The sequence below is a fragment of the Perissodus microlepis genome, chromosome 18, assembly GCF_051167445.1.
Source record: "Perissodus microlepis isolate ML-2025 ecotype Zambia chromosome 18, ASM5116744v1, whole genome shotgun sequence".
Taxonomy (NCBI): Eukaryota; Metazoa; Chordata; class Actinopteri; order Cichliformes; family Cichlidae; genus Perissodus; species Perissodus microlepis.
In genome coordinates this window covers 26,676,528-26,693,168 of record NC_140478.1, presented here as the reverse complement: position 1 = coordinate 26,693,168, position 16,641 = coordinate 26,676,528, and the positions used below count along the sequence as shown (strand labels likewise).

At 40.2% G+C, this 16,641-nt stretch overlaps 1 protein-coding gene across 1 annotated transcript in view; it reads left to right on the top strand.

The window, feature by feature from the left end:
- Positions 1 to 15,732, top strand: part of lig1 (ligase I, DNA, ATP-dependent) — a 66,974-nt gene extending 51,242 nt beyond the window's left edge. Inside the window, exons 24-27 of the mRNA XM_084911959.1 lie at positions 5,526 to 5,579; positions 11,187 to 11,330; positions 12,604 to 12,696; positions 15,536 to 15,732. Of these exons, the coding sequence (XP_084768085.1) occupies positions 5,526 to 5,579; positions 11,187 to 11,330; positions 12,604 to 12,696; positions 15,536 to 15,610 (366 nt within the window). The 3' untranslated portion in view covers positions 15,611 to 15,732. The remainder of the gene's footprint in view (positions 1 to 5,525; positions 5,580 to 11,186; positions 11,331 to 12,603; positions 12,697 to 15,535) is intronic.
- Positions 15,733 to 16,641: the final 909 nt, after the last annotated feature.

Sequence of the window (16,641 nt, the reverse complement as noted above, 5' to 3'; positions counted from 1 at the left end):
CTCTTCTCAGAAGGAGAGGTACAACACACACACACACATCATGCCCTTGTGTGTCCTCGCTGAAGAAACCTGTATTCACACCTTGACCTGTGATGACATGCGTTCATATAGCCCCTCTCGTCAATCATCCCTCAGTTCAATAGCTGCTCTTCGCCAAGCTGCGGGGCGGAGGAACCTTGTGTTGGACCTCGTTCCTCTCCTTCAGGGAACAGAAGTTCCAAACGTAACTGTTTGTTCCCTTTCAGCTGATTCACTCCGTATATATATAGTATGGGACATATATACATGCCCTGCAGAGCAGCCACTGAACTGGAGTTGGACCACCAGCATCTTAAGGACAGCATGAGCTGTAATGTACAAACGATAAAACCAAACAAAAGTGTGCGGTGATGCCCAACTAGCTGCAGCACAAATATCACCTACAGTTACAGCTTTAAAAAGAGCCTAGGAGTTTGCCCTGGTGGAATGAGCTCCTATACCAGGGGCGAAGCGAGACCCTTGGTGCTGTACGCCAGTGAGAGAGCTTCTGTAATCCAGTGGGACAGCCTCTGTTTACACAGAGCTCTACCTCTGGCTAGATACGCAAAGCATGAGCTCGATGAATCCAGCTGTGACGCGGAGAATCTGTTGTGCTTAGACAGCAGTGTTGCAGGGCCACCGGCACCATGGTCTTGGGACAGGGCCAGATAAGCAGCCAGGGACGGCTCCATGTATCGTCCATAGTGACCGGTGAGGATCACTGTTGTGCATAGAGAAACAGCGTCTCAGAGGACAGGAGAGAAGAGTAGATTTCTGCTTTCCTTGCTTCTGTTTAGCATCCATACCAAAACGCAAAGCAAAGCACTGCACAGGAAGACTCTAAATTGGCGCCTTGCGGGCAAACTACACACCAACTGTGCGGTGGAAGCTAACACCAACAGGGTTAGTTAAACTAACTTAAAGCAGTCAGACAACAGAGATAACTAGGAGTAGATAGTTATCCCAACTCACTAGAAATGTTTTTAGCGAGATGACGAGGATAAGAACTGAGGGATGACTGTGATGACATGGGGTATATGTGTAGGCGGGGCCATACGCATGCTATCACAGGTCATCCACTTTAAAGGCATTAATTCAGGTTTCTTCAACCAGGACACACGGGGGCGTGATGTCCCATACAATATGTGCTGTACTGACTAAATTCTCTGACATGCAACTTGGCAGTTACACTTTGTGCTTTTCTAAAGTCATGTTGGAGCATCACCTCCTCCATGCACAGTAACTTTAAAAATATTTTTTAAAATACACGGGGACAGTCTTCAAAAGCCAGAGCCAAAAACTGTATAATTAAGTTGCAAGCTGACTGACTGATGTTTTGGCACTTATTGGGCTACTTGTTATATATCAGGCTTGGAAACATTTTGGACTTTGTAGGCAGTGTCATTCATTTTCCATTTTTATTCATGTTGACACATAAAACATGGGAAAGAAAGATGTAAGTGTTGCTGACACTCTCACAGACGTAAAGGCTTAACAAAGCCAATGTTTTCTGGACAGATGCCTTTTTTTCATTAACAGTAAATCTCAGCAAAAGTTCTCAAAGACGAAGGGCGTCACTTAAACCATGTTTACAGAGGAGGCCCTTCAGTTGACTGAGGCAGTCAGGCATTACTTTAGGTCACATGTGTTTACAGGGTCTTTAGAAAGTCTTAAAATGACTTTAACAAGTAATCAAAAGGCCTAAAGATTATTAAACTGTCTTAAATTTTTTAGGTCACCATGAGAATTTTCACAACTCAGTGGCACTATTCTTGCCTCAAGGACACATTAGATCACATATAGCTGCATTGTTGACTTATTTTTAGGCTCCACTTCAGAAGGACAGTACCAAATCAATCATATGACTCATTTAACTGTCTTTGGTGAACAAATGTATTGATATCAGCCTAACCAACGCCAAGAGAAGTGGGGGTATTGCCAGTGGTGCAGCACCTCCAATTGCAAAAGGAAAACTGGGGGTAAAATAAATAAAAGTACCTTTTGTTTCCCCCTTATAAAAGCATCATGGTTAAATGACGTTACTGGACATCCCTAGAAGTGGTGCATTTTTCAAAATTAGCTATCAGCCAGTACCTCTCACTAGCTAAATGTCCTCATCGACATTTATCGCCTAAACATCTGAGCACCAAGTCACATTTAGAGTATTATAACCTGCACCCAGATGAAGGTCAGGCTTTGGCTTATGAGCTGCCGCTGTGCAGTTTAACATTGTAATCAAGCAGTAATTTCACAGTTCTGCCTTTGTTACCAAAAGGGTACTTATAAATTTGGCTCCATATTTTGATAGGTTTTGGTCAGCAGTGCACAAATAGTTTTATTGTATGTCTTCACTGCTTCGTCTTAACAAACCTCATAGTATGACTGATGTGTGTGTCCGTCGTGTGCAGTTTACTTAGTGTTCTGTTGTGTGCAAGCCGCTGTATTTTTTCTCGGCTGTTCTGAGCGGTTCAGTTCAGTTTTGGGTGTTTATTCGTGTCTGCTGTGTGCAGCGGGGTCTGCTAGTTGCAGGACTGACAACCTTTGTAACACACTACAGCACCCCCACCTTCAAGGCCCTTCCCACGGCTCTAAGCGAAGTGTCTGACTGTAAAACAGTCTTAACATTTTTCCTGATTTCTTTTCCGCTCATTTCCAACTTCTTTAAAGGGCATTTAGCTTTTAAAGGCTTTTTGTTGTTTAAGATGACCAACTTTAACTGTGGTTAAGCTAGACTTGTAGTCAAGACCGCCTAAACCAAGACCAAGAGGGTATCGAGACCAAGGCAAGACCAAGATCGGTCTCAAGACCATCTTATTAGATGGGTCTGAAAGTCGTGTAACGTGTTGAACTTGCATTTCAGTTTGAGCAGCACTCAACTCCTGCAGTTGTTTTTGTACAATGAAAGAAAAAAAATACTTCAGCTCATGTTTCCTGTCTAAACGTCTCACATGGACAGCTATGTTCAGTAAAATTGGAGTGTACATACTTTTTCACATGTGTATGAGATGAGTGAGCACATGGAAACACGCCGTTAATCTTTTCTGCAGTTGTCAGTGTGTGCCATGTGACTGCAGCATCCACTTCTCCTGTGTGCTGCACTCATCTTCCTTTTGCTCTCCAGTGTCAGCTAAACAACAAAGGAATAAATGTTTTGTCTTTGACATTGTACACTTCAGTAACCCTCTCTGTAGCCGAAAGCAGAATCTAAACCACATTTCCATCTCCCAAATGTAATTTCACCTGTATGTCCTGTGAAGTGTCCTTGAGTGAGCAGCAGATTTGGGAGCAGTGCTGCTGCTGTGGACACACAGTTCACACAGGCTGCTGTCACAGAGAAGAAAAGGGACACTAATGAAATGGAAGGTGACAGCTGAGAGATACATTTAGCTATTTACAGTCATTTAAATGATGAAAACAAGTGCTTGTAAAGTAATTGTGCACAATGAGAAACCAGCACTTATACATAGTTAAGACTGACTCAGTGGTAATTTGTTAATGACCAGTACTGAAATACTGTAGTATTGAGGAAAACAAGATCTAAATCTCAGTCTTCTCCACTTTATGTCGACAGTTTATTAATGTACATCGAAGCCACTGGTTTGCCTTTAATCTGCTAGGTTTTTCTAACAAATACTGGTAGTTATGTCAACACGCATCTCATTAAATGATTGTTTGTTGAGTCTGTTCTCTGTGAGCCCATTAAAATACCTTAGAAGTGTATTTACAGTTTGCAGTCTTTGGCAGGAGCTTGATATTAGGCAGGCAGGAATGACTCAGAGCAGCAAGCTGAGAGGTTTTTGTCAAAATAGAAAAATAAGAAAGCGTATTGGAAAAGAAAAGTGCTACCAAACAAATAGGACCTGAGCCACACAACCTTTTCTCCACCATGAAGAAATTGAAAACACACACACACACACACACACACACACACACACACACACACACACACACACACACACACACACACACACACACACACACACACAACGCAAAATTCCCACATACGGGAGAAAGAAAATAGGCATGCAGAGCGTGCAAGAGACGAGGACATTCATGCACAGCTGTCAATGTTTAGTTTTGGATCCATATTTATTAGTTTCAGTGTTTGTTTGTTACTAAAAGTAATATTAGGGCTGGTTGTCAGGGGCAGGATTTAGACCATGTATTAAAAATACAAACATTTTTTAAAAGCATTTGACATACAGTCGGTCTCATTGAACCGATGCCTCCTCGGGCATGTTTGGCAAGGCTAAATAACTAAATAAAACCCATAGATTTCCATCTATTAACTCTGAGCTATTCAGTCCATCACAGGGCAAATGTGGATACAACCACATGTACCCACATTTTCACAGATGGTCACATAAGATATATTAACCTTCCAAGCATGTCTTTGTGGGAGGAAACCACAGGGAACCCATTCAGCCACAGTGAGCGCTCCATACTCCCTTCAATTGGATGGGGCATTCCCAGGCAGTCGTTTGAATCAGGAATTTTCTTGATGTAACAGTACTAAGTGCTTGTCCATGTTGCTGCTCATGTACTTCATTTCCACCTAAATCAGATTTTTTTTTATCTTCTTTGCTTGGTTTTTGTCAAGTTTTAATTAAATATATTTTTTAAATTTGCAACATAGTGAGCCAGTGGGCTTGCAATGAAGCTCACACTGATCTCCCTGTGTTTTGAGTTACAAAACCAAAAATTAAATCATCAAATTAAGAGTGTTTGCATAATGTAGTGGTTTAAACATTTATCTAACAAACAAATCCCTCTGTGGCTGTGTCAGGAAGGGCATCCAGCATAACAATCGGGCAAATCAAACATGTGGACCTGGCTGTGGTCATCAAGAAAAGGAAGCTCAGCCCAGAACTACCAAAATAGAATAATTTATTTTGCTTCGTTGTTGTTGTTGTTGTGTTAAAAGATGTGAATGTTTGTGAGCATTGCTGTTTGCTTTTGTTAACTTGCGCACATACCCTTGTATTGATTGGATTAAGCTGCTGGGAGACTACCTCTACTTCATGTGGAACAGGTGCTCTTAAAAATACATTGCAGTCGGCTTGGTAGAAGACTTGGCCAGCACAGATAACAAATGCATGAACACATGCTTGGATTAACCTCCAAATCTTCTTGAATGCTACCTTTAAAACGCACAGTGAAGCCTATCATGGAGATCTGCAGAATACATGCAGATCTGTAAGCTGGGAAATCCTATATTTGCATGACACACCAGCCTGTTTTCCTCCCCCCCTTATTCATTGGGTGATTCTTGTGCCTCAGCAGGCTCAGGTCTTTTGAGAGGTGACATGTTGCTTAATGTGAAGTAGGCAGACAAGATGCTCGTGGTGTAGGGAGGGATTTTCTTGCTGTTCTCTGTTTTGCAGCGTGCTGCCAAATGTCTGCTGCCTCACACACATCTAAGACTGAGTGTGTGTGTGTGTGTGTGTGTGTGTGTGTGTGTGTATATAGATGTGTGCGTGCCTCTTATCTCCTTTCGTCTCTTCCAGATCGGGACAGGCTTCAAGGATGAAGATCTGGAGCAGCATTACAAGTTCTTAAAGGTAAAGTGTCACAGCAAGGCTGTTGCACTTACTCTTTAAACAGTCACACTGTTGTTTCCTTACATTGATGTCTTGATTTTTTTTTTCTTCCTCTTTTTTAAATCGCAAATGTACAGGAGCCAAATATTTAACTGTAGACTCAACAAGATTAGCTGTGATTTCAAAACAATCTTTATTTGTCTTATACTGGGCCTTGGTACAGTCTTTTCAAATTGGCTTTTTTAGTGCTTCCTTGAAGCTAGCTTTTCTCTGATAGACTGTCCCGCGCAAACATAAGGTTTGAATGGCCGGCTTCTCCACTCAAAGCCAGAGCTGTGTGCCTGAGGAGACCATACGAAGTATATATATCCCATCTAACAGACTTCATTCAGAGATAACAGATGACAGTACTGTGTAAAGACATCTGAAGCTTTAGCTTTAGGATTACTTGAATTCATTGTTTGATAAGTACTTACTTGATAGTAACATAAACAGAAACGCAGTAAATTTTAGATCAAAACCACAATGAGGTTTTTGGGGGGTTGGAGTCGTGAAATTCCACAACTATACAGTCATAGATTATATTCTCTGTTCATTCAGTCTCTTCAGATATGAACCAAGATTTTAGTATCAAAATAATAGGACCAGTGTGCAGATAAACTCCTAAGTTACAACTTCATTTTGTAAACAGCACCTTGAGGATACCTTTAATTATCCAAAAGGAGAAAAGTAACAGGAATAAGCTCAGGGATTACGGATGATGTTTTCTACCCTCTAGGCTTATACACGTGTTACATCTTACCTAAAATAAGTTGCACGTGCCTTTCAGAGGTGTTCATTTGGTGTGTTTAGGAAATGCTGGGCTGGCACCATGAATCACTTCTATTTTACCAATGAAATAAAATGTGTTTAGTGAAACTGTGTTGGCGTGCTCTGAAGCTGGTTAATGAATTTCTTTTTCAATTTATATTTGAAGAGGTTTGCTCCAGAGCAGTAGAGCAGCAGAAGCATTTGAAGAAACTTGACAACTGCTCTCTGAAAATGATAGCCGTTACGAGAGTGTGAATTCATTTTTGTATTCTGCTGGCTTTATCAGCTAAATTTATTACTTCTTTTCCAGGAATAAAAGAGACAGGGTTTTTAAAATACAGTCATCTATTTATAAAACAATGTAATCGTTATTTAATACAGACTGAGCAAACCTGGTGAACACCGTGGGGTTTTTTAAAACATCTCTTTTAGAGATTAAAGGGTTGAATTTGGTGTAACAAACTGCTGCACAGTGTAGAATCACTACAGTGAAGCAGTGATTTAGAAGGTGGTGTAACTTTTTTCTTTTTTTTTTCTTTGTGAGACCAATAGAGCCTGCACTGTGCTGCTTTGTAATGAAAGTGATGGATGGTGAATTAAGGAAGGCCAGTGGTGTGGCCGTGTTCCCTTAGTTGCAGCAGTGCTGCAAGCCGAAGGGACTCGAGACGGGGAGACGATTGGCTCGGTTCACAATCCCCTGGGTGGCGAGTTGCTGTGCTGTAACACCGGGAGCTGCTCCCCCCCATTTTTCAGTCTAATCTTTATTCTGATGCTTGAAAATGATTAAGGGTAGTAGACGTTAGAGGCTGACTGATAGTGGAGTTTTGGGGGCCTGATGCAGAATCACGTTCATTATAGATTTTAAGCAAAAGTACAATTTGACATTCAAATAAACTCTCCCAGAAATGATTTGGGAATGAGTTGGCACTTTTGAAGGAAAGAGGCATTTTGTAACAAATGGCTAAATGAGACTCCAGAACTTCGGTGTCATTGATCTGAACAAAGCAGCTAAGCAGTGGTGACACTCACATTCAGTTGTTCGTAGCTTATTATTAACTGAAAATTACATTTAGGCTTCAAAAATCATAGAAGTGGTGTCAATTTGTGAGGAACAAACTATGTAAGTACCATAAACTTTTACTTTCTACATATTTTCTACATTAATCCAAAATGGTATTGGGCAGTAAAGCCCAATTATATCATGAGATTTTGAAAATTTGCAATAACCATATTTATGACAATAGAGGGGAAAGAATTTAACATTTCTTTGGTGATCTTAGCTCGCAGGCAGCAGCTTTTATGTGCAAACAAAATGAAGGGCATTTTCCATCCTCCTTTTCCATTGAGTTACTGTCATTGATGACAGACTACCTAATTTGAAGTGTAGCGTTCACAGCATTAATGTAGCAGTGAGACAGCCTTATATCCACTGACATGGCATAAGTCAACTATAAGCACAATTGTAGTCTCGACAGTGTTTTCTCCAGAAGTTTTAAGTTAAAAAAAAGAATGCAACTTAACCTTGTAATTCCTCAGGAGCCTGCACAATATGATCACATAATAAAGTATAAACCTAAAAAGAATTTTTACCCAGGGTGTTTTAACTTGGGTTTATTTGAGCTGTTTAACCAGTTGCTTAAAGTCCTGCGTTACTGCTGTGTAACCGCATTACTAATTTCCATCCACCATTGGCTCTTCTTGCCATATAAAGTGCAAGGAGTGAGTGCTCAAGCGATGCTCAGGTGAGTCAATGTTTACTTTTGCGTCACTGCTCTTATTTCCACTTTACCTGCCTTCGTAGCCTTGTAGTAGTCGGTGGTGTTTTTGCCTCAAGTGGTGAAACAAGTTCACTGTTCCCATTGTTAGCAGCAACATTTTTCTTGCATATTGCGTTATCATGTTATATTGGATGTCATTGAAGAAACTCCCTTTTTAAGTACTAAAATGACACTGCTCTCGCTCTCAGACATGCCTGGACTTTGTTGTCATCGTCATGTGTGCTAGCAAAGTAAACGCGTGGCGTCACTTTATCATTTTATATCATTATCATGATGTGACAGGTTTTTTGAACAAGTTAAAAGTATATTCATGGATAGTGTGATTCTGGCATAGGGTGGAGAGTCCTAACTCGCAGGATGGCCTGCAAAAAACATTCCTGTAGCACTCTTTTTTTTTTTATCATTATTAATATCACGCATTCTTTGTGTTTTTCTTGTTTAATAATACTTGGAAAATGACTTTTGATGCCTTATTGTCACCTTCTGGTGGAAGCACTGTGTTATAGATTCAGGTACAACCAAGGGACAAATACAGTACCTATTTAAAAATATATAACTAAAATATAGCAATGAATTGAATTTGAATTGAACTGAATTTCAGTTTCTCATTCAGTGAACTGATAAAATGTTATTATTAGTATACTGATCACACATTTCACATTAAAAGCCTGGAACAGAGTTGATACCTAAATGCAGCTTCTGCTCATCATTGCTGATCGTGTGCTTAAAATGTTTTTAAGTAGAAGTTCTTTTATTTTTTTCAACTTACCGTTTCACATCATATAAGCCAAAATGTTCCACAGCAGGCACAAACTGCACAGTTTTCCCAGCAGTAACAACTGTACTTGATTATATAATTGCCACTCCACCTTAAATAAGTCACTTTACATGCCCCGAAGATGAGTTCTTCACTTGGTCCTCGGTGGTGTAAATACATTTAAATCAACATGAATAATTGCATGTAACTGAAATAGCTCACACACCTTTTTAGGCTTGTGTGAAGTGTAATTATGATGCTCTGGAAGGCGTGTAAAATTGCAATATTACAGTTTTATTAACTCCACCTAATACTTGACCCATCTAATGATTACAATAGTAACTCTATCTATTATATAGCTGTATCTGTGTATCCCCAAGTATAACTGAAAGGCCACAGGTTTGAGCTCCAACAGAACTCAATATTTTATAAGACTCTACACGCCTACCAGCTCATGCATTGTAATTCACTCTGTATTGGAGTGTCACTTGAATGCCCACAGTATAAATAATGTGTGCGGGGAAACAGCACCGCTACAGCTGGAGCTTTCTTTCCCCCAGAATTATTTAACTATGACCCAGTTCTGTGGACACTGCAGCAGTCTCGTTAACATTAAACCGTTTTAGAGGCACATTCGCTGAAATGGCTGTTTCACGCCAAAACAAGATGGGTATCATTTTGTAAAAGACTGACACCTACGCTGACAGAATGATTGCTCGTGTCAAAGTTAAAATGGTACTATTAAATATTGCAGAAGTTGGCTCTTTTTATTTTTCTCGGTCGCCTCGCGGGAACAGAAACAGTTTGGCGGTGAAGCCTGCGAGGTAAATATCGAGTTTAAAATAAGGAGAAAAAAAGTGCAGTATATCAGGCTGTGTCTAAATGAAATCTTTCGTGTAGGTGTAGGTGTGTGATAATGTGTCTTTGAAATCGTGTTGCCCCCACCAAGAAATATGGGAGTGCTGAGACTGTGTCTGCCTCTTGGGATGTGGTTTTTGAGACACGGCACAATTCAGCAGGGCAACCAGAAGCGCTCCATCACTGTCTTTTTTTACCAGGTTCTCTGTGCATGCATTGCCCTATTTTTACACTGTGCATATTTGCATGTACACTGTATGTACACTCTAGTTGTTTTCAGATGTGGGATACATAACACTGCTGGCTTCATCAGTCTGTTTAAATGATGGCAGTCTTTCATTTCGGCATGAGTCACTTTTTTCATGCTTTCCTTCAGACACCCACGGCATTGGGTGCATGCGTGGGATAAAGTACTCTGAAGGAGATTTTAACAGTATATCAGTTGACAAACAATGCATGAGGTCAAAGTTTTATTGTCATGGCTGCTATATTTCAACAGCTGCTTTAATAAGAAGAGTTGCTGCTTACTATATTTAAACATTGAAAGGAGAATATCGGCACGAATAGAAACTTACCAGACTTGAATTTGCCCAAACTCCTTTTTAAGGTCAGCTATTTGGGCCATTTTAGATGCTTCCTTAAATCCCACTATGCACCTAAAACTCTAAGCAAACATTTATGTGTAAAGCCAGGACTTTCTGAATATACCTTGTATTGAACTCTATGCTGTTTTTAAACAACAGCCAGTGCCACCCAATGCTCCCTTTCTAGACAGCCCTGTGCATAAATTCATGCAACTGCTGGACTCATATTGTCATTTAAGGTCAACTTAGCACCTGTTGGTAACAGTTTTTGCAAAATGTTGCTGAAGTACATTGACATTCCTTTGCTGGTTGCCTTATTGCTGCTAGTCTCTTCCTGTGTGAACGCTGCTCTATTGATGGATTTTGTTGCCGTCTGATGCTGCAGGGATGTAATAAACCTGAACAAACTGACCTCTACTCCAGTTAACTCGGTGTATATGCACAAACTGAGGGCATATAAATTGTCTTTTGCAAACTGGCTTGGTACTGAGTGGCATTAAAAAGTCAGATGCTAAAAGTAATCTGGTGGTGCCTGTCTGATTATGTGACTACACGCATTCAGTTTATGCTGTGCTAAAAGTAAAAATGTTATTTCATCCAACTTGGATTCTAATCACGACATTTTATGTGTGACCGAGTGCCCTGCACAAGCTGTGCATATCTTAAGAGTTATGAGTTTGAAACGTTTATATAATTGTACTGTAAGAAGAACAAATTTGAGTTCTTTTGAAGAAGCCACCATTAATTCTGGGTACACATTTCTAACATTTATCTAACGTTTTATTCTTAAGTTAGATAATTTAGTGATTTAATCATTAATTTTTCATTTTATGTTCTCTAGGAGCACATCCTGCCCAAGCCCCGTGCTTACTACCGCGTTGACCAATCAGCCGAGCCCGACGTGTGGCTGGATGCTGTGCAGGTTTGGGAGGTGAAGTGCGCTGACCTCTCACTGTCTCCGGTCTACAAAGCTGCAATGGGAATGGTCAGTTCAGTGTCTTAATCCGCCCTCCATGTGTTTCCACTGATAAATTCAGCCTGTTATGCTCTGTTGCCTACAGTGAAAAGTCATAATTAGTGCCTCTTAATTGAGTTATTAAAAATGTTGTAAAAGCGTCCGGTTTTAATAGAACAGATACTTGTTTATTACCCGTGGTTTGGCTGCATGTTAGATGCACAGTCCCTCAGCGCAAATAAAAAAGGTTTGCCAGAATATAGCTCCCGTTTTAACAGCAGGCAAAGTAAAACAACAGTGGGATGGATAAAACGCTGCCATTAATTAAAAAAAATCTGGTGTGAAATTTGCCAGGTGTAGCGTTCGTTCTCAATAAGCCTTCTATACATCGTATTTTTAAACAGTTGAATATCAGATGTTTGGATGAGTAACCAAAAAGAGGATTAGCAGTATCAATTCTTTTAATACCGTGATCCCCAGGATGGTTTTGACAGGTAATTTGTAAGATTACCCTGAGGCTTCACACATAATGTGTCTACAGCTTTCTGCGATAGTCAGTAGCTTGAAAAAGAGTGTATACTTTCTGAGATATTAGAGCAGTGCAATTTGATGTAACTAAAAGTGCTATGTGGATTTGCTAATGATGTTCATCCCCTCTGTGTACGTGAAGCTCGAGCAGCTCATGTGAACAGCTCAGATACTTATGAACAGAATGGTCATCATGTTTTGCTGGGACCCTCGCTAATTCATGTGCTGTTATGGTGGTCTAAGCCATTTTCCCAACTTTTTAAAAGCCAAAATTTCAAGACACAGCAAAAAAATAGCCTGTACTTACTGCAAATTGTACGAAAAGCTTTAAAGATTGAATTGATAGGTCAGATTATTGTCAATGTTGTATACTTATTAATTACATTTGACCCCCCCGAATTTACATAAAAACCCTTTCGCATTTGATAAACTGTAAGTACAGGTATGAAAAATCGTAAACACACCCTTCACATTCAATATATCTGCATTGTTGGTTGTTCTGAAAAAGAAAATGTACAGTACAGTTTCTAAAACCAGTAAAATACTAAACAAGGCAAATAATTCATTTTCTTTTATTCCGGTTTTTGGAACCAGAGTAAAAAGAGTTGATATTTCCAAACCTTGAGCTAGCAGGGCTTGAATATCTTTCAGTGCATGTTAGTCAACAAAATATCCAGTACGTGGGGGTATGTTAGAAGTAACAACAAATGATAACTCAGTATCACAGGTTGTTTGCTGGATTTAATTATAATTCTTGTGATCTGCTCTTCTTCAGGTGGATCCAGAGAAGGGCATTTCTCTGAGGTTCCCTCGCTTCCTTAGGATTAGAGACGACAAGAAGCCTGAGGACGCCACGGCCGCAGCTCAGGTAATAATAATAATAATAATGGATTGCATTTATATAGCGCTTTTCGGGACCCCTCAAAGCACTTTACAATTCCACTATTCATTCACTCTCACATTCACACACTGGTGGAGGCAGCTACAGTTGTAGCCACAGCTGCCCTGGGGCAGCCTGACAGAAGCGAGGCTGCCATATTGCACCATTGGCCCCTCTGGCCATCACCAGTAGGCGGTAGGTGAAGTGTCTTGCCCAAGGACACAACGACCGAGACTGTCCGAGCCGGGGCTTGAACCGGCAACCTTCCGATTTACAAGACGAACACCCAACTCTTGAGCCACGATCGCCCCCTGTACATTACATTAGATCAGTACTGGTCCCCCCTCCAACAATGAATATGAAATATAGATCTCTTATAGGACTAGAAAATATGAAGGATCATGAGGTCAAAGAAGGAAGATCACGGCCTAGTAAAATTCAGTCATATGCTTGTTTGACCGTGTTGTATAAAAAAGCATCATCATCACCACGGTCACTTCACAAGAGCTGTCCTGTAAAATTTCATGGGTGAATAACACTCCAAGGACAGTCTTTTTTATATACTGGAATTGGTTTATGTAATGGTCTCCTGCTGCATGTCGAACAGAGCTGTATTACAGTCAGTTAAAGCACTGTTGGTTTCGGAGCAATATATTGTGAGGCAGCAACCATGATTTGTACTGTACAAACTACAGGACAGTTCAGAAATACAAATTTAAGTAGACAACGCCAAGCTCACCAGCGCAAACCATTAATTGTGTTATTTTAGTCTAACGGTGGATTTGTGTTTGACATAACTTGCAGAAAGTTTTGCCAGAACACAAATCAACTTTCAGTGGTTTGCTTAGGTGTTTTTTTTTCTTTTTGTTTGTTTGTTTTTTATTTTTTTTATGCCATGTTGATGTCTGCCTGCCTCTGAATGACCTGACTGCTGACCCATGAGCATATAAAATTCTTATCACTATGCTGACCTGAGTTACAGGACTGTATATGGACTGTATACTTTATACAGTAAATGTCATGTACATACAAATATTTTTATGTTTTGTTTTTTCTCCTAGATTGTAGTATTAGTGAAATAATGGTAAATATTGATATATATTGGAATATTACCATAAAATACTGCAACTTGTACTTAACTATTTTATGTCTTGGGGCTAAAACTGCCAAATATTTCTTCTGTAATCCCTCTTATATAGTGCCAGTGTATATACAAGTGATCAGCTTAAAGCTCTAAAGTGCTTTTCTAAAAACTGTGTTTTAGACACTTTTTTTTTCTACTCTTGCATTTGTTTTCTGTTTGTTTTCCAGTAATACAAATATGGATTTGAATGTGAATAAAACAAAGTTACTCTTAACAGAGTCAAAGTATTAAAAATATGGAGGTGGAAATGAGCTTAATAATGAACCCTTAAAATGTGAAATGCACAAAATAAAATAAAGTGTCCAATTCTTGTCAATTAACCTAAACATTAGGGTAAGATACTTACCAAAGATGTGTTTTCATGCACTTTTCAGACTTTCAGCTGTACTTCAATTACAATGTCGATGTAGAAAAGATATGTCCAAAATAGACATGAAGGTGTTTTTTGTTTTTTTTAAATTTACTACCTTGTCTGTTGGGCCTATGTGTCTGAAACCAGACGTCTCCACTTCTGTGTTAACATGCACCAGAATGTCTTTATGATGCCTGAAACTCGTACTGAAGTCTCCATGTTTATTTCTTTCTGTATTCTCAAAGTTTTGTTTTCTGAAGGTTGCGTTCATGTATCATTCATAGCCTGACTTATAGAACATCTTTTACCTGAAAACAACATTGAACATTGATATTTTTTTTGTCCTCCTGCTGTTGACCATGTTTTCTGATTCATGGCATGATATAAAGAGATCCCCTACGTTCAAAACCGTTTGACTCTAACAAGTCAACAAAATGAAACGAGACTTTTAAAGTTTGATTCCCTGCTAAACATTTTACGACATGCTTTCTTGCATCATGCATCGCCTTAGATGCACCAGCTCTGAAACGCATGCCGCGCCTCACCGGGAAAATCCATGCCAGGTTCATTGTAGTGTAACACCACCTGCGCCCAAACTTGTGTAGCATTTCTAAAGACTGAACTACAATAAAATGTTAATATTCACTGAGTTGAATCAATGCCCATCTGTTACTTATAGAGTGTAGATATAGGTGTTTACGGCAGGGAATCAAGTCGGAACATCAGCCGCATTAAAATGATGCTTCTGTCAGTTTTCATCAGTTAAGATGCACACACGCTCATTAGCACAGCACATCGGTTCACGTTGCCTGACGTAGCGCACGGTTTAAATAAAACTTAACCTCATTCGAGTCGGTGGGAATTAAGAAAACATGAAGACCAGCCAGATCATGTTGGATGCAACCACTTTTGGGCTGAGAATCAAAGCTTTACCTTGATCCTGCAGAGGAGAAATAATGTGATGTTTCATTGTTTTCCATCCTCACTGTGCCACCCTGCTGTACTGGTACTGATACTGCTGATTCTGGGTGGGCCTGCTGTTCGCGCATTATTCATTGTCCCGCCTTCCTCCTCCCTCGCCCCCGAACTCCGATGAGCCCAAGTGAGCACAGCCCCCGTCTCGCACTCAGCAGCTGGGAGTCACCAACATCAAAGCCCAGAATATGAATAATCAAACTGATATTTTTAGCTTCTCCTCTTCATGTTTCTGACCTCACTTCATGATAGTCTCTCCTTCACTCCCTCCCTCCACCCTGCTTCCCCTCTTTCTCGCAAATCGTCTCATCTCCCTTGTTCTCTCTAAACATCTCTCTCCCTCTCGATCTCTGCAGATCGCCGAGTTGTACAAGAAGCAGCAGCAGATTCAGAATCAGGGGGATAAAGCTGACCCAGAGGACTACTACTGATCGTCTGTAGTCATCAGCAGGGAATAATAAATAATTGAATTTTAAGTCTTGTAATTGTAAATAGCTTCTTTCTTTCTTTGTGTACTGTTGAATGAAAATAAAGGCACTTGCCAGTTTTAAGCGTCCTGTGTACATTATTGAGTTGTTGAGGCTGCTCCTTTTTACTTACTTTGATTTCCTTTTGAGAGTCAAAATTGCGTTAACATCTTGCCACATGCGATGCACATAAATTCCTAAAACCTGCATCGATTCAGCAGTTACAGCATACTTGCCGGTATCAGATCCCTATCAGAAATTCACTCTGCACAGCCGCCAAGTAAACCCAGAAAAGTGAGGTTTGCATGCAAATATGTTTTAGACTGTCCTTATTTCTCCTCAAAAAGGCAACAGCAAAGTGTGTGGTAATAATAGTACGAGCCAAAGAGATTGCCAACAGCCTAAAATGTTATTAGTAGCTGACGATGCCGGAGCTGACAGTTGCTCAAACAGCAGGACAAAAGCGAAGCACTCACAGCTTGCATTAGATGATGGAAATCCACTAACTGTCCAGCATGAATCAATCACAGATGTGTGGAAGGAGAGTCGCAGCGGTTTGAGCGCCAAGGATGGGTGATTATGACGTGGAGAAAGAGGATTGTGAGTTTTCTGCACAGTGATTCCATGTGCGAGGCAGCGAGTGCTCGCGGAGATTGAACTACTTTGGTATTTGTGAGCTGTGAGCACCTCAGAATCTATTTTAATGCTAAACAGACTGAATGAGCGGGAAATATTTTGACATTGACAGACGCTCACTGCTTGAGAGATATGTTTTGCGAGTCACACATCACGCAAGGGCAACAGAGCTGCAATAAGAACGGAGGGGGAAAACTGTTGAACTGCAAATAAGCTCTTGTATCTGCAAGCATGTTGGCAGCAGTGCTTACTGACTAAGCCACAATATTGGCTCTAGGGGTGGTAATGTCAATCCACCATAAACTCCCATTCAACAGTCATCTCAAGGCATTTTCCATTGTAAGGAAAAGGTAAAGAAA